At 39.6% G+C, this 26,003-nt stretch overlaps 1 protein-coding gene and 2 long non-coding RNA genes across 3 annotated transcripts in view; 1 reads left to right on the forward strand and 2 right to left on the reverse strand.

The window, feature by feature from the left end:
* The window catches only part of LOC309702045, a 25,532-nt gene extending 13,388 nt beyond the window's left edge, over nucleotides 1–12,144 (reverse strand). The window contains exons 1-2 of the long non-coding RNA XR_014275352.1: nucleotides 11,995–12,144; nucleotides 11,712–11,889 (exon numbers count right to left, since the gene is read on the reverse strand). This is a non-coding gene — a long non-coding RNA (uncharacterized lncRNA). The remainder of the gene's footprint in view (nucleotides 1–11,711; nucleotides 11,890–11,994) is intronic.
* LOC309702042 lies at nucleotides 8,710–9,822 on the reverse strand. The gene is made up of 2 exons (XR_014275349.1): nucleotides 9,558–9,822; nucleotides 8,710–8,958 (listed from the first exon to the last, which is right to left on the reverse strand). It is a non-coding gene; the product is annotated as an uncharacterized lncRNA (long non-coding RNA).
* An 8,283-nt stretch (nucleotides 12,145–20,427) lies between the features above and the next one.
* LOC309703843 (dickkopf-related protein 2-like) lies at nucleotides 20,428–24,870 on the forward strand. The gene is made up of 5 exons (XM_082528760.1): nucleotides 20,428–20,688; nucleotides 20,822–20,991; nucleotides 22,570–22,726; nucleotides 22,834–22,956; nucleotides 23,038–24,870. Exons 2-5 carry the CDS (start codon nucleotides 20,824–20,826, stop codon nucleotides 23,370–23,372), a joined length of 783 nt encoding a protein of 260 aa, XP_082384886.1. The 5' UTR covers nucleotides 20,428–20,688; nucleotides 20,822–20,823; the 3' UTR covers nucleotides 23,373–24,870.
* Nucleotides 24,871–26,003: the final 1,133 nt, after the last annotated feature.

The following is a 26,003-nucleotide window of genomic DNA, read 5'->3' on the forward strand; positions in this document are numbered from 1 at the left end:
AAGTTTTATTCTTTCTCACCTGTCTTTCTGTCTCCTTTCACTTTTTAAAGGTTGCCATGTTAGAAAAAATATTTTGCCCTGCCATGCTGTTTATTGATGTGGCAAATGAATGGTTTATGAAAATATATCTAAATCTGTCATCAGTAATCAGTAATGGTCATGTCTCACCTCTAGTCTTCTTTGTCTTAATTTCAGGTTTTCACCATGTGTTGTAGATAGTTCAGGAGGTTAACTTGACCAAGCAGTCTACTTTCAGGTACTGTTTAGAATACCAGAATAGGGAGGATGGTGTAGGTTTAAGTTTATTAGATTGATACATATATACCAACAAGACAGTGTACATCACTGTGACAACGGCGTTTGTTTTCATTCAAAGGCTTTATGGTTTTTCCTATAATACCTGGTGGGCCGGTCTCTAGTCAAAATGTCTGGGCCGATTTTTTGTCCCAGTTCAGCCCTGGTGTACACGACTACCCAAATGAGTCACCCACTGCTATGTTTAGAAAAAACGTACAAAGGATTGATGTACTGACCTGATTTTCTGGACCCAAAGACTACCTTCAACTACTAGACCATGTACAACAACAGCCACATAGAAAATATCCTTTCACATGTAGCATGTGTAAGTTTGCCCCATGAATACTAAAGGTATGGATCAGTATTGAAGACCTAGACCCACGCCTTTTCACTTGGCTGCCATGCCACATTTGGCTTTACTGCAGTCACATAGTGACAGTCATGGAAGTGCTTCCTGAGGCCTACAGCTATCATTGCTCCTCCTGTTTGGTCATCAGGAAACTAGCCTGTCTACAGACATCAACTGCAGATTGCACAGTCTTTAATTCAGTGTACTGTTAGGCTCACACAGGGATCACATATGCAGTGTAGTATGCTATGATTTCCTTCAATATTTTGACCCAAAACTCGTAATATAAACACGGCAACTCAACTTGTGTAAAGTACTTTCGACTGGGCGTTGTGCACCTGGAGTTGAGTTTTTTGACCAATGCATGAAACCATGTATTAAAAAATGTCAGCTATTATCATCGTAGAACTTTATTATATGGCACCCGTTCTTATGTTCTTATGTTTGAGTCTAAAGGCTAATTTTTAGCACAGGAGACTCCTTTTTCCTTCTGATTTGTAAACTCTCTCCATAATCTTTAAATATTACTTAGTGGCAGAAGACTTTTGCTGCATCGATGTCTGTGTTTAATATCATCATCCAATATAATTTTTTCATATCGCACAGATCACGGTTTCATTTCCTTCCATTTTCCTTGTTTGTCAGTTGAGACCTTTTTCTGGTCATCAGTTCTTCCTGCGACAACTGCAACACATCTGAGGGGTATTTTCACTATCAGCTCTTTTTCTTAGTTATAACAGAAGGAGGACTTTGCCTCAAGTGTCTCTGAAAAATGTTTGCTATCTTGTTTGAATTTTGTTCCACAATTTATAAAGTATTTATGAAAACCCTTGAATGAGTCTGTGTCTCACTCACTCGCGAATATATTGTTTTGAAAATAACTGACCAATGGAGCAGCAGAGAGGAACTGCAACATGCAAACAGAAAATAACAATATGTAAAGAACAAACTAACCTCACAACATTTATATGCAGCTGGGGCTTCCTGTTTGAGACACCTGACTAAAACTGAAACCTCTTTTGGTTTTGAGAAACTTCTGCAGCACAGCAGCTTCTCACTGACTCTAAAATATCTGACAATGTGAGGACAGTGAACTTTGTTTCTGAGTCCCAATTGAACCACCCTACCATGTTTTACTAGGGACTCTCCCTCTGACTCACTGTTGTTAACAGTTAACTTAGCAGGTCGTGAGTCACTTCTTCTTCCCTGTTTGACAGCATGGAATTACCTCAGTACCAAAATACTTTTTTCTTTGCAGTAAAATCTAGCATCTCAGTAAGCTGTTATTACAAATGTAAAACATCAAAAGAGTATCACTGACACACACAATAAATGTTGCCTTAGATTTCTTTTAAAAATGTGACACAAACACTCTCTCTATCAAGTAGATGCCAAAAAAGGCAAATAAATCTACAAGAAACTGGACAAGTGAAGGACAAACTAATTTTGAGGCCTAAAAGATTAACTATATACAGGAAGATTATCTGAAAGTCATGTCATCAAAAAAATGGAAAGAGATCCAACACAGACCTGACACAGGACCTGAGAGATGCACCTGGCTCTTCAGTTGATCCAACTACTGTTCACTCAGAAACAATGTCAGTGAAAGTCCTTCTTAAGGAAGAGGAAACGGGGAGACAAAGCTGAGGTGTGCTAAACCACCCAAGAACTGGACTGAAAGTCAGTGGCAACAGCTCTGATGGAGTAATGAATCCAAACCTTGAACCTTGTGTTCAAGTTTTTCTCAGAAGGTAGGGAGAAGTTCAAGTGAGAGCTACAATAGTGAATGTCTGCAGCCACGTGTACAAAATGTCTGAGGAACTGTCATGGTTTGGGCTGCATTACAACCAGTGGTGTTTAGATCTTATAAAAATAGATGGAATTATGAACACAGAAAAGTAGCATCAGATTTTGATCCATCATGCAATGCCAACTAAAAAAGTTCTATTTTTCAGCATGAAAATGATGCCAAACACACTTCCAGTGCAGTAAACAAAACCCAGGTAGAAAAATACACAGTCACTGTCACGGTATGACAGTCCTCCGCGGCTGACCTCCTCGCTATGCTTGTGTTTGTTGTTTCTGTTAGTGTCTCCCTCTTTTTTTCTGTCTCCCTGTGTTTTTGCTTATCTCTCGCTCCCGGAGAGAGAGTTTAGGTTGCGACCGCTCAATCCATAAGTGTCTAGCGCTGGAGGTAACTGCACCTTGAGGTAGCTGTAGCTCAGGCGGCAGAGCAGGTCATCTACTGATTGGAAAGGTGGTGGTTCGATTCCTGGCTTCCCCTAGTCTGTATGCCAAATATCCTTGGGCAAGATACTAACCCCAAATTGCTCTCCCTTGTCTTGTTAGATTTGATTTGTCCCAGCTGTGTTCCCCATCCCCATATTATTCTTGTGTGTACTCATGTCCTCTGTCCTCTTTTCTTCAGTGTCAGGTTGTCTGTTGATCTCGTCATGGTTCCATACTTACACATCTCAAGGGTTTGGTCCATGTTCAAGTTTTTGTTCGTCTTTTGTGTTTAGCATTTAGTTTTTCCCAGTTCAGTTCTACTTAGTTTCTCCCCAGTGTGTTGTGCTTTTTGTTTTTGTACCTTTTTTCAGCCTAATTAAGCAGCTCGCCTTTGGTTATAAGTTTTCTTCTTCTTCGCCTTCATTAGCTGTGCGGCTTACCATCAGAAGAGCGACCTATTTAGCAGTGTGGCTAAGCTCCGGTCGACACTGGATCATTGAGTCAATCCTCGTCAGTACGGCCGTGATTAATTGTGTTTGAACCTCGCTTATTGTTTAGAATTGCCTGCCATCATGTGTGTTTTTACATCAGGAATTGGGAACGGAGAGTGTCTTTTTACAAGAGTGGATCCGCGGGAGAAGTACAAGAGAGGAGCCACAGGTCGGAGCACAAGAACAGGATTGTTTGGAACTGTTTTACACTACACAGACACTCGCAACGTCGAGAGAAATTTCCGGGACCTGCCTCAGAGAAGCCACAGAATTAATGAACTGTATATATCCTTCAACTTACTTACTGTAAATAAATTCACTGTTTCTTCCTGTTTTGGGTTTTTTTTTTCGCTTTTCCCCTACCCATCCTTGACAATGAAGCACTACCAATCATAGATTGGCCTCCCCCAGAGACTTCAACATTACTGAAGCAGTGTGGAATCCTCTTGACGGAGAACAGAACAAAAGGGAACTATTCCTAAAGACTACTTAACCCTCTGGAGTCTGGGGTATAATTGGCCATTTTTTAATTGGCTTGCCTTGTGTGGTATCACTTTTTCCAATGCAGTTTTTTGTACAGTTATTTAAAACTACTTACAGAAGATTTATGGCATTATTTTAGTGCCTCTATTCTGAGCGCACCTAAAAGAAAATTTGCAAGCACAAATGTTGCATGTTGAGGAGAAAATTATTTTGAGCGAACAAAATTCATTGCTGCGTGCAAAAATCGGTGTTTGCGATTATCCATATACACACACAATAACAGCTCCTCTCGCTCAGTTGTTGGCATTTGCTCTTCCTCAGATCTGCTTTGTGCGCTCACAGACATCTGCGGACCTGCTCTAAGTGTGTCGTTTGCTCACAACATCTCTGCTTAGTGCGCACTCAACTCTCTGTACACCGTTGTAAGTGTGCCACAAAACCAAACAATCACAGACTTGGATGCAAAAAATTCTGATTGACTGCTTTGTTCTCCAATCACCTCGCTAGCTACTGTAGCCAAACCCAGGCAAATATCCCAGAATGCATTTTGTCCAAAACTCAAATGAGGCAGTTGGGGAGGAACACAGAGTGGCGGAGTTTGAAATATTACTCTTTCTGGATCACAAAATAATCTTTTAAGATATTTTTTAAGGCGAGAATGGTGCTGTGTAAACGGTCCAGTTATGAAGCTGAATTTTAATCTTAGCAAAACCGATTTACTCAGGAACAAATCAAACACTGGAATAAACCAAACATGAACATTTAAAAGGTACCTAATTGATTTATATATCATGTATATATCATATTTTGTTTTGGTTTTTTGTTTGTTTGTTTTTAAATTATTTATTTATGCAAGTTTCATTTTTTTTTACACATTCACAAACAGCGGGACAGAGGAACACAGACAATAAAGACAACAAAAAGAAAGTCAACACCAAAGAGCAGGAAAAAAACAAACAAACAAAAAACAAAACAACAACAAAACAGCAACAAAAAACAAACAAACAGACCCCACAACAGGGTACACGGTAGGGCTGCTCAATTAATCGAATTTTAATCACGATTACGATCTGGGCTTTCAACGATCATTAAAAATGACTGAGCCGATTATTAGCCCCTCCCTCATTTATCCGCGACACCTTAAAGGCCGGTCCGTGAAAATATTGTCGGGCATAAACCGGTCCGTGGCGCAAAAAAGGTTGGAGACCGCTGATTAAGAGGACCCGGGGGAAGCTCGGAAAGCTAAGCAGAAGTTATTTGGAGAGGAGAGTGACTGCTGTTGGTTGAAAAGAGAGTTTAAAAAAAAAAAACTTCAGTGGTGTTGCACACTATTTTATATTATTTTTTTAAAGTCATTGTTAACCCTTTAAAGCCGGTCAGAGCAGCACGCTCCGTTTTGCGTAACTATTTTTAAATCCCTGTAGAACCTGAACCGTGTAAGCTAGCGCAATAATTTGTTTTGCATATGAAACCGGAGGAGTTGTACTTACATCTGATGCCATCAGCTTGTCCTCGGTCACGGTTTCCTTCCACATATAGCTTTGCAAAAATTGCATAAAAAGCGCTTGCAGGAACAAAAACATAATATTCCAGAAACACGCTTTGCCGTTCCTATCAGCTGTTCGTAACACTTCCCACAGTGAAATGATGCACATGCTGTTTTCTTTGCAAATTTGCATCATAGGATTGTTTTTTGTTTTTCCTGCAGTATATAAAAATTGCTATATCTCCAAAATAAAACTATGAAGACACTCAAAATAAATTTCCTGTGGTGGGAAACTATTTTTTGCAACTTTATTGTATTTAAAGTTTTGAGGGATAAACCTCTTAAATTTCTCCAAGTAGAAATATATGTAAACAAAACAAAAGCGATTTTCTATTTTTTTTGTAGTTTATTGCACTTTTTTGCAATTTATGTAATTACTATGGACTTAATGCATACATATTATTAAAATATGGGCTATAACAGTTGTATTGATGTATAGCAACTTGAAATGCTCCCACAAATGGCACTACAGCATGTAAAAATATAATATAAGCTCTGGTGGACTTGGTTCTATAGTAGGTCTTAAAGAGTTAAATAAATATCGTCAAATAATCGTGATCTCAATTTCAGTGAAAATAATCGTGATTATCACTTTTGCCATAATCGAGCAGCCCTAGTACACGGCCAGCACTTATTTGTAATTCCTAATTTGTAAGTACCAAAAACAGCAGAGAAGACAAAAGCAAATGGTATACATGTCAAACACCAATCCACATTGAAGATCGAATCCAGAGATTGCCAGGAGGAGCCGATTCACAACAGTTATGGGCAACAGCTCAGAATGATAACAGTTAAGACAATGTGGTCAGGACCCAGGGTGTGGACTGTCCTTGTTAATGTGGTCTATAAAGGGACCCCATATCTTCCTGAACTTCTCCATGGAATCAGACGTAGAGAACCGAATTTCTTCCAGGTATAAACAGGAGACCATCTCCTCGAGCCACCTCTTGAAGCAGGGAGGGGAGGCAGATTTCCACTCCCCCAGAATCAGACGTTTGGCAATAACCATACCAAACATGAGGGCCTGTTGCACAGCAAAGGGAAGTGCCAAGGAGTTGCTGTAGCAGCCCAGGATCACCATAAGACAGTCAGGATACAGTTGCCTGTAGTAAACAATGCTATAGAAACTAAAAATATAAAAAATCCAAAAGGCTGTAAGCGTAGAACAGAACCAAAAAAGATGGCCAAGAGATCCGTCCACAAGTTTACATTTATCATATTTGGGGGAAACGTTAGGAAAAATCTTGTTCAATTTGGTTTTGGAATAGTGCAGTCTATGGACTACCTTAAACTGAATTAACTGAAGCCGGGCGTTAACAGAGCATAGTTTTATCGGGCTTAACACTTCAGCCCATAAATCGTCAGAGATAACCAAACCAGTGTCTCTTGACAAAGCCTCTTTAATATGGCAAGAGGGGGCTGCCAAAGAAAAAAGATTAACAAGCTGAGAGATTAAGTGTTTTGAGTTGGGAGGTTCGTTCATTATATTGTAAAAGACATGCTGTACGGGGATAGTATCTAAATTTGAGAATGCTTGCTTGACATAATTCCTAATTTGTAAGTACTGAAAAAAATGACTTGTAGGGAGGTTGTACTTTGTCTGAAGTTGAGCAAAAGAAGCAAAATGATTGTCAATATAAAGATCCTCTATAGCAGTCAACCTTTTAACAGGCCATTGTTTGAAAGCAGCATCCATTGTACTAGGCTTAAAGGTAGGATTGTGGCAGATCGGGGCAAAAGTTGGCATTTCCGGGAGGTTCAAGATTCTCTTGATTTGATTCAATATTTTTATAGAGTTGCAAAGAATAAAATTATTACATGATGGTGTACTTTTAATAACCAGTTTTGAAAATAAGATCGTTGGCAAGGATGCTCCAGTGCGCTCGATAGCGGTGCTAAGCTCCATTTCGAGCCATTTAGGGCTGGACCCGCATTCCACAGCATCACCAACTATAGGCAGATTCCAGAAGACCCAGGCTCTGGCATTACAGGCCCAGTAATAATGTTTGAAAACTGGAAGGCCCAGACCACCCTCGTCCGTGGGCTTTTGCAAGTGAGACTTCGAGATGCGGGGGGGCTTGTAGGCCCAAACAAAAGGCATGATAATGGCATCCAACGCTTTGAAAAAGGAAGACCTGAGAAAAATAAATTAATAAAATTAATAAAGAACCTTGAACCTTGAAATAGAAACGTTCTGGAATAGGTACGTGAATTTAGGGAGCACAACCATTTTGATTATATTGATACGGCCAATCATTGAAAGTGGGAGACGTTTCCATTTATCTATCATACACTTGAGCTCATCAGTTAGAACCGAATATTAAGCCTGAAGAGGAGTTTTGAGTTCCTAGGGATGTTAATACCCAGGTATGAAAAATAATCCTGGGAGACCTTAAAGGGCAAACTAGACGACTTTAAAGGACTCCCACAAAACAGAGCCTGAAACTGCACCGTTATCATTGAATTGTAAAAATTCTGCAATTTTAGTAGATAGGTAATCCGTAAAACAGTCATTTAGATATAAAGAGGGGTTGAATTTCTCCCCAATGAAGTGTCTTGCCCAAGGACACAATGACCGAGACTGTCCAAGCCAGGGCTTGAATCGGCAACCTTTCGATTACAAGGCGACCTCCCAACTCTTGAGCCACGATCGCCCATAACTAAAAAACTGTGATAAGTGGAACTAATCACTTTCGAAATAAGCCTGGAATCAATAAGAAATAGTTAATTCTACTGAAACTGCCATGGACAGGGGAGAAAAAAGAGTATTGCTTTTGTAACGGATGCTGGTGCCTCCAAATGTCAACCAAGCCCAAAGATTTAGTAAGAGTATTGAGTACAGAAACAGCTCTCAAAGTTGGGGCCAGGGACACAGAGGACCTATCCAACAATGGATCAAACTAACAATTAAAATCACCACCGATAATGATATTATGGTCATTGTATTGTGAGATGAGATTGAATATTTTACTAAAGAAGTCAGGGTACACAGCAAATCCAGCATGTCCAAATTAACACTGTCGGATTTGATTTCAACACTATTAAAGTGTCTATATGGGTCCACACCAGAGAGTGTTAATTTAACTCTTTTTGGAGAGTTGGTACGTTAACTCTGATTTAGTGTTAAACACCAAATCTGTCTGGAGTTGATAATTTAACACTTGGTGTTAAGAGTTTATATATTAACTCTCAAAGAGTATTTTAGTTTAACTACGTAAGAGTTATCTTCCAATTCATTCTAAAAAGCGGGAATTTTACTGTTCTGAACTTCTAGAAATTTCTTTTGGAAATAAACATTTACTAAAAAGATGCAATGGTTTTTGAAAAACATTTATTCTGAACTGTGCACCACAATTTCAAAACATTTTCTGAAAGATGTAACAGTGTACATGTTCTCACTTTCATTAGAATTTTGTTTATCAAAAGGTCTGACATGGTAAATGCAAATAACAGCATTCTCATCACTTATTTCTTCAATACAATATGCATGTCCTTCATTCATCACTTTGTGGAACTTCAACGCACTTCTGCTCTCCCCCATATTCCATCTTCACAAGCATATCCTGTGTGGAGATTGAATAAAAATTAGTTGACACTAATTAATGGCACAAATAATCCAGTAAACAATTGCAGCACAGTAAAAAAAAAAAGGAATCCTCTTTGAGCCATTACTTGTGTAAAGTATTTTCCCAAAAGACAAGGACACAGGCAACAGGTAATACTGAACTAAATGTAAAACCTCAACCTTTTTCATTTTTACCTAAACCGTGTGCACAAAACTCTGGAGGGATCTAAATGCTAACGTGGAATCCAGTCAGGACGTCTGCTACTGCTGTTTGCTCGTTTTTTTTTATTTTTTTTATTTTTTTATGGGCGATCGGTTTCAGGCTTCAAGTAGCACCATTATACCAACATTTCACATTCTAGACATTGTTTTAGGTGTATTTGACCAAACGTTTGACTGAAAATTCACATGCAAGCTTTTTTCAAGGCTGTGGTATTTGCCCGCAAACAATACCTTTCAGCTAGCTAAAACAGAATATTATGCTATCAGCGAGCAACATGGCTAATGCCTTTCACACAGCTTTGTCTCAACTCCAAAGAGCCACAGAAGTAAAAGCTCATAATAATAATTGAAACAATCTTTGAAAAAATGACTTACCAAGCATGGCAAACAACTCAAATATGTAGAGCAAAATGTTCTGAAACGGCTTCACTTCAGCTTCGATTGGAGCCGTGCTGAGGGCGGAGTCTGTGAATTTACTCTGTTGGTGTCATAGCCCCTCTAGGAGTTCAGAGTTAAGAGGTCAGGAGTTAATGTTTCCATTGTAACACCTCCAGATTTGACAGAGAAACACTCATTTTTAACACTCGATTTTAACTACTATCATTTTACACCTCAGAGTTACATTAAAAGAATGTGACTCTGCTTAGAGTAAAATTAACTCTACTTTTACAAGGAGACTATTAACACCAAAAAATTTAACACTTTTGAATTTGCTGTGTATATATCATGTTTAACGAAAGACCATATATGGATAATCGCAAACACTGAAATACATTTCTTGCACACAGAAATGAATTTTGTTCACTCAAATTAAACTTCTGTTTGCTCAAAATAATTTTCAACATGCAACATTTGTGCTTGCAAATTTTTTTATGTGCGCTCAGAATAGAGGCACTAAAATAATGCCATAAACATTCAGGTGTCACAATAAAATGCCACAAAAATTATTTGTGCAGTTCCTATTTCCCATCCACAACACGACGGAGGAGCAGATCACAGGCATGACACAATTTTTCAATGGGTTGGTGCACTTTCCCACTGGTGAGAAACATGTATGTTTTTTTTCACTTGTCCTTTAAAATTCAAATTTTTACCAATTATTTCTGCACTTCACATGGTGAGAATATTCAGGAAAAAACATGGTGTAAATTATTTATCATAACTCTGTCTTTACTTGGTCTATCAACACAATTAAAAGACTGTTATACAGTTTAAAGTCCACACTTTCAACATAGAGACTAAAGCATGATTCATCTTGCTGATATGTCATCTTAAATTGGTGATGTGATTTTATTGCGCCAGTACCTCAGTCGACACCAGAGGGTTAAAGAAATTATAGGAAAGCTTACCTAAAAGAGTCCAAGCTGTGTTGAGGAATGAAGGTGGTCATATCAAACTCTGTATAAACTCTGTATGTAAAATGTTTACGCATCTTTCAAGTGATTACTGCACCTATACCCATTGTCCTCAAGACTTTTGCACAGTATTGCATATATATTTCAAAATAAAACAAATACAACGAAAACCCCCCAAAAGTTGATTCTGTTCATCTGGATGTAGTGTTTTCAGTGAAGAAACGTTTCGTCACGCATCCAAGTGACTTCTTCAGTCTCAGCTGACTGCAGGTTTCTCCAATCTTATAAACAGTACATTTGCACAATGGGTGAAACTAACACTACTGAATGAACAACTGGTTGTGACATCAGTTCATTTATCATTAATATACAAATTGTCATGACCACTGATCAACAACCGCTACGTCCATATGAACAGAATCAACCTTATTGGATTTACTTATCTGGTTGATTGAGCATGCATCAAGACAGCCCAGTGGAAAACTGAAAGCACTGCCTCCATTCATGTGATTGTTAGAAATCTTAGGTTTTTAGCTAATCCATCTAGCTAAAATTCTGCACAGAAACAAATGAGAAACAGAATAAATATGTTTAGGGAACTAAGTAATAGAAAATATAAAGAGATAATTACCAACTAATAAATGAATAAAAACAAGGTTAATAAAAGATTGACAAGCACATTACACCACAGATGTTACATTATGCAAATTATTAACAGCATACATCCCCTTTCAGTGCATTGAACGGGACATCCCTTTTGGCAGGTTTGGACTTCCATACCTTGCGCCTGTTTTACCGGTCTGTTACGTTTCCAGTTGTATGGCTCGCTGTGATTTGAAAGTCATATAATAAAACGGGTTTTTTACTTGTCCTAGAGATGTGTCAAAGCGACGAGGGTGTCTGGTCTTTAAGAGGTTTTCTGAGACTTTATTCAGAATGTAGTCCCCTTAAAAAGTTGTACGTTTACGAGACAAACAGGGATTAAACATAAAACGACTGTTAAAAAATCCCATACCTGGTCCAGTCGGCGAGTAGAAGTGAATCACTCAGACTCGTGAAAGGTTGTCCGACTGAAAAAGCCCGGAGCCTAAAATGGCTGCTGTGAGCCAACAAATTTACCCAGAAACACCGAAAATAGTCGGCTTGCTACTCCAGAAATATGACTCGTACTTACAAGTCAAGATGCGGCTACGTCTTTCCTGTTCACAACCACAGTGACTCGGTTCTTTATCTTCCTCCTCTTCCTCCTCACTCTGTCTCGCTACATATGGGGCTGCAGACCGCTTTCCGTTTTCTCACCAAGGAGACACACTCAAAGTCACCCCGAGCATCTGTGGAAAGCATTAATGAACCTACAAAAAAAAAACCAAAACAATTTAATCCATAAACGTTTCAGTTCAACAAGATTTAGGTACATTTAAAGTTATTCCAAGTGTTTTATGATGGAAAAAACCCACCGACTCCTTAATAAACAGCCTGAGGATAAAGTCAGTCTGAGCTCTCCAGATTAACTCAGCAGGCAGCAGCTTTCCACCCTCTAACGTTTCACCTGACCTGTTTACACATTTCACTACACCTATGGGAGTGTTCACACCCGATCCCCCTAGACCAAGCCTATTCAAATGGCGGCCCGCGGGCCAAATGCGGCCCAGAAGCAACCTGCGAGTGGCCCTGCCTGTGGTCCTGGCAGAAACACAGAGAAAACGCAAAAAATTAATTCATTAATTAATTTTAAAAAAATTAAAAATTCCTACAGCGTAGTGTAGACTGTGAATGCAACACTCCTAGTAGCCTAGCAATATTTAACCCACAATGCACCGTGATGTAAACATGTTAAACAATCATCGTAATATATGATGCGACAACAGCATGTCTTTCTCACTCCAAAAGCACAAAATTGACAATGAAAACTGTCGGTTTAACCCTGCCTGGACTGACAAATACTTATTCATTTTACCGAGTTTAATAATCTTACAACCGGAGTTGTACCATGGTGAGGGTCCTGTACAGCCCAAGAGAGAGCTGCAGCAGCTTCCCTTCGTGTTTGCTTCTTGGCGAAGAAGAAAAAGCCTTTCACAGATTCTGAAACAGTGAAATACTGCATGCTGGCCGTGGTGGATGCGGTGAAAAGTGAGGGTGACATCTGCTATTAAAAACGTACCCCTGTAGGACAGTTCAAATATTCGTAGAGTTGAAGTTCTGGCGTCAGACGAGTTTGAAATGCTGTTAGATGACCTGAAGAAAACTGATGTAATGTCTATAGCAGGAGATCACAGACAGAACTGATAATGCACAGTTGTGCGTATATGTCCGTTTTTTGGATGGGAAATTGCTCGGCTTGCTACCGTTAGAGGGACACACAGCTGGCGAAATGATGTTTGAGAAGATTTAAGCTCTTTTTGAGGAAAATGGTCTGGATATGAAGCGTGTCTGTATACTTGTGACGGATGGGGCTCCATCCATGGCAGGAAAAGTGAGTGGTCAGCGAAATATTTATTTTAATTTGAAAAGGAATTATCAAAATGTTTTTTGTTATTATTATTATTTCAAATGTGCAAAAAATTGTTTAGTTACAGCTCCCTTTTTTTTAAATGGACCTTTTGGTGTGCATTTGTGAGAGGTCACCATATTTACAGGGGAAAAGGAATAAAAAAAACTTGCTTTTCAGTACAGTTGTGTGGGTTTGAAATTGATCATGATCTGCTGCTTACTGGCTTCAAAAAAAATATCTGGCCCAGATAAATTCCTCGGTTTGAAAGTCTGGCCCAACTAACTTCGTAGTTGAATAGGCATGGTCTAGACCAACAAGCCTTTAAAATGAAGGAACAAAAGGCACAGAACAATAGAAACATTCAAAAACAACTGGGGAGACATAAAAATGACGGAACCAACACAATAACATTATAACAACCAAAAAGTGAAGTAAAGTTTCTACAAAAAACACAAAGGCTGCAGACAGACATAAAGAAGTAAAATAAGTACAAAAAACTGTGAAATAGCCATAGTAATAAACCTGGTAAATTATCATTTTATATCACTGGTTAAACAAGGACAAATAGTGTGCAACTGAACCATCAAATACCTGCAAGAGTTCCGTGGACTTGTAATTGTTGCTCTTGTCAAAGAGCTTAAAATAAAATGTAATGTTTTATGTCTGGGTAGATGTCTGTGCAGAGGAGAATGGTGGCTAAGCTTTCATCTCTGTTGGAAAACATCCCCCACCCCATGCAGGAAACTCTGACAGCACTGAGCAGCTCCTTCAATGGCAGCCTGCAGCACCCACCATGTGGGACGGAGAGATTTCGCACACTCTGCTGTCAGACTCCACAACAAAGACTTCACAGCTGACCAAACACAGACATCCACACATGTGCAATAACACTAAGTGTATTTTTTTCTGACAACATAGTATTTTATTCTATTGTATATATTATGTTATTTTTGTGTTATTCTATTCCATTGTTTTTCTTAGTTTTTGCTGCTGAAACTGCTGAAAAGAGCTAGATACCAGGGCTAGTGTTGGTCTAAATGCACTGTTTATTTATATAAGTGATATATTGACCCAAATCAACTCTATCAGGGCCAGCAAGGCGAGCACTGCTTGCCCATTAAAGGATTTTTTGACTGTTCTCTTATTCACAAGCAGTTTGTACAGTGGGAAGCACCATCCTTGGTTTGGTAGAGGTTTTACGCTTGATGCGCTGTTACAACTCCAAAAGTATTTGTATCTTCTCATCATAGAATTGGACTGTAAATATTTCACTTGTTAGGCAAACATCTAAACAATAGTATGATGTCAATTTTTTAAGATAAAATGCGATAAATTTAAACCAAAGGTAAGGCAAGCTTTTTCCCTGCAACTTAAACAGGGTTCTATCCCAAAAGCTTCTCTCATCAGGTGTTTACACCATATTTTAAATTACTGGCATTGCAGCTGGCCACTTTCTCTGGAAGCAAGCTTAACCCTGCTTGAAATCTGTCCTGCATGTTGATGTAATTGAAGTCTCTGTGTCAAAAGAATGGATTTAGAAAACTTAGAAGCCAGCAGCTCTTTATGGTTAGTTGCAAAATGTGGATAAACCTCTGGTCTTTGACATGAGCCTGATGGGAAACCAGAGTATAGACAAGTTGCTGCTGGCTGTGCAGTTACTCTCCATCGAGCACAGGCACCTGCAAGGTGACTATTGTAGGATATCTTGGACAGATTAGACATGCTGGGCTCAAATTTCTAAGAGTGCTGGTGAAATGGCCAGGGCTGGTACTGGTACTGGTCCTCTGATGGGAGGCTGTTGTTTGTCTTTTGTCCTTCATAATTTTCTGATATTTTCTGTTTATATATCTAACCTACAGTGCATTGTAATGTTGATAGATAAATGGGACTTCAATACAACCCCAGTGCCAAAACAGGTGGAATTTTGTGTACAATTCAAATAAAAACATACAAATTATCAAACCTCTATAGGAGTTTATACGATAGAGTTATAAAATAATATGATTATTAAATCCATATTTCATTTACAAAAGAACATTAAAAACATATTAGAGGTTTAAAAGAAAAATATTAGCTAATTTTGAATTTGATGGCAGCAACACAAAAAAGTCAGGAGAGAGGCAGCAAAATGTTCAAAACTACTAAGGAGAATCGCCTGAAGCAACATTTTGTAAATAACTAGGTTAACTGGGCAAAGGTTAATAACATTTATTGCAGCAGCTGGTCTCCTCAGTTCCCAGATGCTTACAGATTCTTGTTGAAATGTTTGGTTTTTGTTGTTAAGTGTGTGTAAGTGTTAAGTGTAGAAGTCTACGTGAAAGCAAAAGATATAGAGAAAACATCAGGGCTCAACCAGGCAGGATCTCAGATATCACAGACACATGATCAGAATCAGAATCAGAATCAGAAACTTTATTGTCATTGTCATGAGAACAACGAAATTAAGAATGGTCCCCGATCATTGCATCATCCCTAGCAATATCAAAATATAAATAAAACAATAAAATTCAATAAATAAAATAGATAGAATACTTAAAATACTAATAAGATATAACAGTAAAACATTCACATACATTCCCACACACATGCTTCAGACCGTGCATAGATTAACACAAGAGTGGCGTGATGGACATTTTTTTGTAGTATTCAGATGTGTTATTGCAGTTGGATAACAGCTGTGTTTGAGTCTATTAGTCCTTGCTCTGATTGCCCTGTACCGTCTGCCTGAGGGCAACAGTTCGAACAGGGAGTGGCCAGGATGTGAGGTGTCTTTTATGATGTTTTGGGCCTTTTTAAAACAGTGGGCGTTGTGTAGAACTTCCAGTGTGGGGAGAGGGCAGCCAGTGATCTTTTGGGCGGTGTTAATGATCCCTTGGAGTGCTTTCCTCTGAGCCCCTGTGCAGCTAGTGTACCAGATGCATATGCAGTAAGTTAGAACACTCTCAATGGTGGCTCTGTAGAAGGACACCAGCAGTCTCTGTGTGATGTTATTCCTCCTGAGAATTCTCAGGAAGTACAGTCTCTGTTGGGCCTTTTTCAGCAGCTCGGAGGTGTTCACACTCCAGGAAAGGTTCTCCTCTATATTGACTCCCAGGAAGCGGAAGCTTGCCACCCTTTCTACACAGTCCCCATTTATGAATAGTGGTTGGATCTCTGCCTTTTTCCTTCTGAAGTCTATTATGAGTTCTTTGGTTTTTGAAGTGTTGAGGAGGAGGTTATTGGCCTTACACCATGACGTCAGCTGCTCCACCTCGTCTCTGTACGTAGACTCGTCTCCCTTGGAAATGAGCCCCACCACTGTGGTGTCATCTGCAAATTTCACAAAGATGTTGCTGTGGTGGCGAGGAGTGCAGTCGTGTGTGTAGAGAGAGTAGAGCAGTGGACTGAGCACACAGCCCTGGGGTGAGCCAGTGCTGAGACTCAGGGCTGAGGATGTGTGATGGCCAACTCTGACTCTCTGTCTACGGCCCGAGAGGAAGCTATTGATCCACATGCAGGTGCTGTATGGAAGCCCCAGGTCTTGTAGCTTGGCCACCAGTTTGTGTGGAAGGATGGTGTTAAAAGCTGAGCAGTAATCCACGAAGAGCATCCGCACATAGCTACCATGCTCTTCCAGGTGAGTTAATGCAGCATGGAGTGCTGTGGCTACTGTGGATGATTCACTCACTGTAAATAAAACCAGTACCATGTTTAATCTTGGCCCTCGTGTCTGTTTGTTGCAGTTACAGATGTCATCCTAAGGGTGGAGTCATTGTTCTGTTGCTTTAACTTGCAACGGTGAGCAGCAGCAGCGCAGCAGCAGCAGCGCAGCAATGCAACAGAACATATTACTGGGGATATAATTTTTTTCATACAAATATGTAAAGAGATTTGTCTTTATGACCTAACAAAGGCAACAAATAAAACACAGTTTTCTTGTTGAGAGTCATCTGGTAGAAGTACACAGTACATCACAATTGAGCTGCTGCTTAACCTCCCAGCTCCCTCTTTCATAGTGTCCAGCTCCGTCGCCTCAACCACACAGAATATTTCCTGTAGTAACAACGTGTCTGAAGCTACTACTTCCTGCTGTGTGCTACATCAGAGAGAGAACAAGAGTGGAAAACATTCTGACCTGATTCTCCTTCTACCCACAGCTCATTTGTAAAAGCATGAAATTCATTTCTGAATAAAGCTTTGAATCAAACCGAGGAGTCCTCCTCTCACTGTTCCTGTGTGGTCAGTTTAACTTTTTCAGAGACAAACAGAGAAGTTTGACTCTTTCTTTTCCTCCTCACGCTAAACCTGCCTCCTCTTCTGTGTTTGTGTATATGTTGCATGAATGCTCACTTGATGACTTCAATTCAATTTTATTTATATAGCGCCAAATCACAACAACAGTCGCCTCAAGGCACTTTATATTGTAAGGTAGACCCTACAATAGCTGATGGGGGTCTACCTTACACCTACAACAACTTCACAAGAAAAACTAGTATGTCTTTTGTTTCTCTGAAACTTTTACTTCTTTATAACAATCAACTCCTCTGAGTCTTTTTTCATTCATTTACCTACTTTTGGTTTCTGAGCTGAAGTAGCCTAATAGTGCTTAGTGTATAGTTATTATCTCCAAAGAGTAACTAAACTGTTTTATTAAGAACTCAATTAATTGGACTTTAACCGTTTGTCACTCCAATGCCACTTCCTCATGCTTCTAAATCTGGCTGCTCCTCTGAAGCAGTGGAGTCAAGCATAAGGCCCAGAGACCAGGATCGACCAGCAAGACTCTAAACTGGCCCACTGGAAATGTGTAGGGGGGCACAGATTGTGGATTTTGAACTGTATTTTTAACTATAACTGCATTGGATTTATGATATATGGATTTCCTGTTTAACCTGTTATGTTGGCTCTACTGGGACTGAATGAACATCATGTTTTACTCAGGAAAACTTGTGAGTGATACCATAAACTCACCAGGAAGGTGGTCACTGTTTTACTCCTGCCGGTTATTGCCTGGATCATGAAGACTTTCACTAGAAAGAGGACTGGGATCCAGTGGACACTTTGACTTTGCTGATTATCTTACATTCCAGGGAATTAACATCAACAGGCCAAGAACCTGGAGGGTGAACCTCTAGAACAAGCAGAGTCCTTCACGTACATTGGCAGTGTGATAGATAAGCACATTTAACCAGATACAGATGTGATTATCAGGCCCAGATGAGGAAAACATCTGCCGACACACCAAACTGCATCAACACTTCTGACATGGAGACCTACAAAACCTGCCATGGACAAACTGAACATGGCAGTGCCTGAGCCAAACCCTTCCACCCCAAAACCTCAGCAACACAGCAGGTAGCACAATGGAAGAAAATAGTCTGAGATGAAGGTGGGATGACTTTGGTACTCCCTAACAAAGCCAAAAACACTAGAGACTCCCTCACTGGGAACCCATGAAGAAAGAGAAAGCAGGGACAACCATGAAACACTTTCCATCCAGTCAAGACCTTGTTCCAGACATCAAAGTGACAGAAGTGGGATCAAGACAGGTAGTAAATAAAACACAGACCGAGCTGGTGGGCAGGTGTAGATAGACCTTGTTCCATGAAGGGAAAAGGGGCTAGACTAACCTGAAGTGTTTTCTCATTCCTGACGCATAACATACCGACGATTTGTCATGTCCCGAGGCGGCCCATGGGAACGCGAAAGGTAACCTTCTGCATCCCTATGATATGTTCCAGATTGGGGATGAAATCCAATAGTATGATGCTCCCGACGCTAAGACATGTTCCAGCCATGTATTCCAGCCCCAAACCTAGCCTTAACGATAACCTTATCCCTAACCTTAACCACAACATCGTGTTAGAAAGTGTTTCCAAAGCGATTCATGGTGAGAAAGTAAGATGAATGTACACGTGTAGATTCAGTCTTCTCATGTTTATTCCTGTTTCCGCACGTGTAACATAGGAACGTGTTGGGTGGCCGAAAGCGTAACATACTGACAATTTGTCACATAGTGTAGCATGTTATGCTTTTGGAGTGAGAACGTGTTGAATTTTTCATATACTTCTATACATCTTATCAATATAAGAAATGCAAGACCTGACCCTCCTGCTGTTAGTGAACCTCCAGCTCCCCCGTCCCTTCGTATGTATAATGTGTTTTTTTAATGTTTCCCATGAGGTCTGTTAGACTAGTGATATCTCGCATACAGCTTCACTTTAAGACATAAGTGTGTGTGCTAACAGCATCTTATTAATGTGGTTCGGTTAATTTACTGTAGACTAACTGACATTTCAGTAAGGGGATGTGTGAGTGTAATGCTGATCCTGTAGGTGTGTTAATCTGACGATTACAGCATCCAATCTTATCAACACAATAAAAACGCACGCACTCATGTGTTGTTCCTCTTGTAGGTGTGGAAAGGTTAAATGTGTCTGAGAAAGGTCATGGAGATGGAGAGATAAGTAAAAGGTTTGTGTGTGTAGGAGATAATAATGGATTGCGTTTATATAGTTTACTTACTATATACTTTACAATACCCCTATTCATTCACACACTGGTGGAGGCTACAGTTGTAGCCACAGCTGCCCTGGGGCAGACTGACAGAAGCGAGGCTGCCATATCGCACCATCGGCCCCTCTGGCCAACACCAGTAGGCGGTAGGTGAAGTGTCTTGCCCAAGCTCGAACCGGCAGCCTTTCAATTACAAGATGAACTGCCAACTCTTGAGCCACGATCGCCTCAATGTACAAGCTGTTGTCACAATTCCACTTCAGGCTGAAATATTTTTATTCCTACACACTGTTAATTACTCCTGAAGATAAGCCCTTTGGTCACTTTATCACCAGATTTAGGTTTAATGAGCTTTTTATTAAAAGAACCACTGATGTGGAGACACAAGAGTGCAAGCGGTCGGTCTTTCCTGCCATTTCAGTGATATATCAAAATGAGAGCTCAGATTACTGAGATCCTCACCACTACCACTTCAAGGAATTTCACATACAAGTGAGTCAGAAGGATAACCTAATCCATAGCCCCATCAATCATATTGAATGGATATGTAGTTTGATTAAAACATCTGCTGAAAACACATTTTAGAAGGACAGCATTTTTTTGTATTTATTTTAATTTTTTATTATATTTAAATTTGCATATTGTTTTCAATATGCATTTCATTTCATTTCATATGTGTGTGTGTGTGTGTGTGTGTGTGTGTGTGTGTACTTTTCCATACCCCATGTTTCAGGTTTCCCAGTAAAACTTCTGTTTTTCAATGGGACTTTTGAATGGCAAAAACAGCAAACTCACCATATGGAGCTTTACAGCTAAACAGTGCCTCCGCTGTCACCCTGTCACCTGCAGCCGTGGATGCAGGTGCCAGGGTGGGGGTATCGATGTAAGCGTTGCAGGGGCGGGTTAGGGCTCCGCGTGACCAAGGATGTGGGAGGATCGGATTTGTATAAAGTGGATCAGGGTCCGGGTTCCTCTCACCTGTCCTGCACTGAAGGACAGGACTGAAGCGAAGGCTCGTCTTCTTATTCTTATTTTCGTGCGCTCCTGGGAGTTGGTTTAATTTTTTTTAAAAAAAGGAAGCAACGGGAAATTTAAACCTGCAGCAGCAAACTGCACGGGACTGTGACGATTTTCTTCCATCCATTAGAAAGTCTACAGCTGACAAGTGAGTGATTTTTTTGCTGGTTTAAATGGAAAACATTTATTAAAGTCCGTATGTTTAAGAAAGGATGATGATAATGGTATGTCAGTACATGAAGTGATTTTATTCACAGTGTCTAATGAAATCTTGATTGCAGTCATGAGCCGCTGGTTGGTGCTGCTGGTCAGTTTCGGGATCGCGCTTTTAGCGTGTTCTCGCTGCGGGCAGGCGCGCGTCGGACAGAATTCCGTCAGTACGGAGATCCTCGGGGACAGTGACGCGCTGCCGATAAACAGGAGCGCGTGGGAGCCGAGAGTGGACCTGACGGTGAGTCTGTTACCACGATGCGTGTTTCAGTCTGAGGGGGTTCACAGAAGTCTCAACAAGTCTGTGCTTTGAAGTCAATCAAATCAAACATTTGCCTCTCACACAATTTAAAGTCCCACTTCATGCAAATGTAATGGCAAGTAAGAAATGAGTGAAAAATGTATTTTTATAGGAACTTTCTAGTTGGATAAAACAAAGGGCTAATCAATTTAAAAGCCAAAACAGTATTGGTTACAAAAGCACATTTAAACAGATGACTTTTTAGCTGCTTTTTAACCGAGTCCACAGATCTCACTATTTACATATATAAATATGACTTTTAACTAATTTACTACTAATTAAAGTTAATTAACAACTTTAGCTAAACTTTTAGCTACAATGTTTCTAAACTAAATGGACAGGGGATTTTTGTTTGTTACGATGTATTTTAATATGTAAATTTTATTGACCAAACTATTACAATGTTACAAAGCTCATTAAAATTTTATTGGCCTTTAATCTTTAGTTGTATCGAAAACGTTAGTTTAGTTGACTCTTTCCTACTCCCTGTAAAGTTATGTGCCGCTGACAAAGCACTTTTGGACTCGGGTCCTTTTCATTGTTAAATAAAACACACACACACACACACACACACACACACACACACACACACACACACACATATATATATATATATATACAGAGAGAGAGAGAGAGAGAAATGTTTATTTGCAGTGTTGTTGCAATGTTTCAAAAGCTTTATTGACTGAACATTATTGGTTACATTGCTTCAGTTTGACAGAAGTTTTGGTCTTTTTTTGTTTTTTCAAACGTTTGATTGGTGGGAATATTACAAGTCTGTATTCACTTTCAAATTACAGGTACCATCTGGGTTACCAGTCACTTATAATATTTACATGTTTCTAAACATTATCATCAAGAACATCACATTGTTTCAAAAAGTTCATTGGCCTTTTTTATCAGCAGGATACTGTTTCAGGTGCACTTCTCAGCTGTTATGATGCTGTAAGCTTTCATGATAAAAAAAAAAACTATGATGATGTTTTAAAATTTCTTTGGCTTTCAACATCATCGGGAAGGATAATAAAAGGTTTCTTTGGTTTATCAACTGGACTGTTTTGCCCCAATGTACAGTTTTAAGTTGTAATGTTGAGGTGTACTTTAGAAGAGTGCTACAAAATTAAACGCTGATAATTCTGCGTTGAGCCTATGATGTCGCCTATGCAAGCCTATAATGAGTCGATGACATTTATGATCCATTGACAATCAGAGGAAAACTAGCCAGAAATGCATATTCGGATTTCAGGCCAATCACAATATTTGAAGACTGTGTTTATGTTACATGTAGTTACTTTTTCAGAGAGGTCTGCAGTTAAGACTTACCTATGGCGTAGATTTAGTCCAGAAGTATAAATCTCACATAAAGTGGCTCAGGGCACTGCAAGTCAGAGTAGTTTAAGCCCTCCGTTTGTTATTTCATGCTATTTTTTCACCAGTACGAAAAGATCACCTTAAATTACAAAACGAAAACCAGGTTCATTTGTTACTCTGTAATAATGTTTGTGTGTCTGTCTGCAGGTCTACCAGTGCATGAGTGACCTGGAGTGCAGAGAGGGGAACTACTGTCACACCTCCTCAAGACGTCCTGCCCACTCCCACTGCAAGACCTGCCGCAGAAGGAAGAGGCCCTGCCTCAGGGACACAATGTGTTGCCCCACCAACCGCTGCAGCAACAGTTTAGATGCTCCTCTACAGAAAACTTCAGTTTAACATTAATGACAATAAACTATTCATAATTAAAATTTTATCAAGTGTATTATCTCTATGTTCTTCCTGCGGCAGATATTTGTGTTCCTGATGTGGACGGCTTTGTGTCTGAGAGGATTCCAAACACTGATGGAGCGCTAAGCCCGCTCACCAAAAAGAAAGGCGGGAGGCAGGAAGCCAAAGGATCCCCTGGCAGAAGTGAGATTAGTGTTATAAACCCGCAGTATGTTTCCCCCTGCCTCCTTCATGTTTCTCTAAGGGTTTGTGTGTTTGTTTCAGGTCAGGTCAGGAATCCTTGCTTGCGCTCATCCGACTGCTTGGACGGTCTGTGCTGCGCCCGTCACTTTTGGACTCGCATCTGCAAGCCCGTGCTACGTGAAGGACAGGTTTGCACGCGACACCGACGCAAGGGGAACCACGGTCTGGAGCTGTTCCAGCGCTGTCCCTGTGGGGACGGACTCATCTGCCGGACACTGCGAGAACCCGGTACCCAACTAGCTGCAGTGTCACGGTTCAACTTCTCGGCAACCTCATCTCGCTACTCCTCAGGACTGTCTTCAGGCTCTGCATCACCAGCCAAGGCAAGGCTTCATGTGTGTCACCGATCTAAATGAAGTGGACAAACCGAAAGAATGACTAAGGACTAGTGAGTTGCTGCTTTTGCCAATGACTTACCTCAGAGACAGAAAATGAAGACCTGTGGAATGAAGGGAGGGGTGAATAACATAACTTGTTAAATGCATGACAACACCCGTGGCCCCTCCCCCACTACATCTTACAGTGTTTCTACATGCTAATGCTAATTAGCATCCTGCCAGGCTGCACTGACAGGCAAACTCAGCAGGAAGTGAAACTCTTTGTGGTGCAGATCTTGTTTCCTCATTTGTGTCTAGACAAGCAGAAACCACTTTGAAATCCAGTTTGACCCCATTTGCACCACCACGAAAAGAACCGGTGTTTGATCCCTAATGCATATCTGCTGCAACTGCCTCCAGCACATGTATTCATGTGCTGAGATTTTGAAGAAACCTGAAATGAAAAGGTTTTGTTTTCATATTCCCAAAACAAAGATAACATCATTACTTCGTTACTAAAGAGGAAAAATAGTTATCAAACAAACCTGTATTAGCTAAAACGTTGAATTAAAACTAAGAAGGAATACTGAACTCAATCTTCAAACACTTCTCCACAATTTCAACCTGTAAAGAAAAAAGAAAATAAGCTTTTACAGGTGTTAAACTAGGTGATGATTTTCAACTGAAGCACTCAAGAGGTGCAAATATTACTCTAACCCATTGGACTTCAGAGACCCAAGCGCTAAATTTTCTGAAAAAATACATTTGTAGTTATATAATGTTACAATAAAATAATGTTCCAAAACAGTGCCTCAGATATGTTAACCTTCTCTTCTTTTGTCAAATCAGAGGCATCTAAAAAAAAAAAATAATGTGCTTGATGCTGGAGCACGAAATTATACCAAGAACCTCCAAATTTAATATTTTCTTTAGGAAAATTTATAGTAATGATAAAGTAAGGAACCAAAAATTCCAAAAAAAAAGACAAAATAATTCAATAAAATAATTCAAACAGTTTTTTACACAAACACATTTAAAAACATCCTCAAGTTTCAGGTCTGAGGCTGTCGAGAGGAATTACTTTCCTGTAAGTGGTGTCTGTATATTTTTGAGTTAATGTTGGTGTAAATATGTATCAGATTTAATTGGTTGTAGCACTCTGCTGATTTTATACCAGCAATTATAAAGGAAATTGTAATGTAACATAAAACTATTTGTCAATCTAAGTTGAACATAGTTGAACTCCTTAAGATTTACCTTTTAAGCTATATGGCTGAAAGTATGCCATGTTTGGAAAGTGTAATGTCTGATAACAACCCACAAGATTTAAGTTGTCATTTCCAATCATAATCAGTTATTTTTTCTGTTTCATTATTGTTGGGATACTTGTAAGATGCCCATTTCTATTGGATTTGTTATTGTTTACTAGCAGTTAGCTTGTAGCAAGTGGTAGCCTAGATCATAATAAATGTAAGTTGTGACTGTGATTGTTGTTCTTATTTGTTTTTTGTGTATCTAAACAACAAAATGGGCTTAAGTATATTTGTTTTGTGTGTTAATCTAAGATGTGTTAAACTGTTGTGGCTTTGTATAGAGCTAATGCTGCAATTTTGGTTAAAAGTAGCGTTTAGCATACTTTAGACAGAAAATCTATCATTAGGAGTTCTGTTCTGAACTGAGAAAAATTAAAGTTTTTAAGTAGAAAGGAGACCAGTAAGAAGGATCCCTAGGCTCTCTGGTCACTTGAACAATACAATGCAGTAAGATTGAACTTGAGTACATAAAACTAGTGGTTAAATCACATCCTTCTCATGCTTTAATATCTGTTACAGAGAGCCCTGCATCTGCTCAGACCACATGCTTATTTAATGTTTTTCCACTTAGCTGATGGGCACTGATAACACAAGCTAAAGTGGGAAAGGAATCATCTCCAAAGGTTTGTAAAGAAAGAGGTTAAGTGAGGTCTGATCTGATAAAAACCGTTTTAAAGGTCTACAAGAATAAAACTACAATCTGATGGCATGTGGGTATGACCATGTAAGGATTTGTTTGTTTGTTTGTTTCCTAAAACCTTCCTTCCAATTGATTGTGATCTTTTGAAGGTCTGGACAGGACAACAGAAAAGAACATGTGTTGGTTTCATTGTGGCTGGTAGCTGCTGGGCATAGCTGTTCTCGCTCTGTGTATGGTTGTCATAAAGATAACAAACACACACAGTGTTTTCCATACCCCTCCAGCTGTGTTTCCCAGCTTCCCTGTTCACATATATTCTGCGTGGGTGATTTATCTGCATGAGCGTCACGTTCCTCGTTTCCTTCCTAAGTTTTCCTTGTTGCTCTCATGATAACCTGATTCTTAGCTCTTAGCTTAGTTCCTCCAATCACCACTTGAGGCTGACTCCAACAGAGAGTCCATCCCAAAGAATCCATGTTAAAATAAACTAAGCATTTATGGTTTTGGCCTAGATCTAATCCTAATCTGCCCCTTCATACTAACATTACCAGCGGGTGATTTCTTTGTTATTATAACTTACTTTTTAAAATTGTATTAAGGTTTAAACTTTGCATTATTATCCGCATGGTCAAAGTGAAATAAAGCAGGATATAAGACAACATCTAGTCTACTATATGTATATGTTTGGACCAAACCGGTAAAAATCCCCTTTCTTCT

This window comes from Aulonocara stuartgranti (genome assembly GCF_965226115.1).
Source record: "Aulonocara stuartgranti genome assembly, chromosome: 3".
NCBI classification, from domain to species: Eukaryota; Metazoa; Chordata; class Actinopteri; order Cichliformes; family Cichlidae; genus Aulonocara; species Aulonocara stuartgranti.

Bases quoted from the DNA above. Each gene is read 5' to 3' on its own strand.
- LOC309703843 (XM_082528760.1), top strand. From the start codon at position 20,824: ATGAGCCGCTGGTTGGTGCTGCTGGTCAGTTTCGGGATCGCGCTTTTA. The intron at 20,992-22,569 runs GTGAGTCTGTTA...GTCTGTCTGCAG, and splicing joins AGCCGAGAGTGGACCTGACG to GTCTACCAGTGCATGAGTGA. The intron at 22,727-22,833 runs GTTTAGATGCTC...TTCCTGCGGCAG, and splicing joins CACCAACCGCTGCAGCAACA to ATATTTGTGTTCCTGATGTG.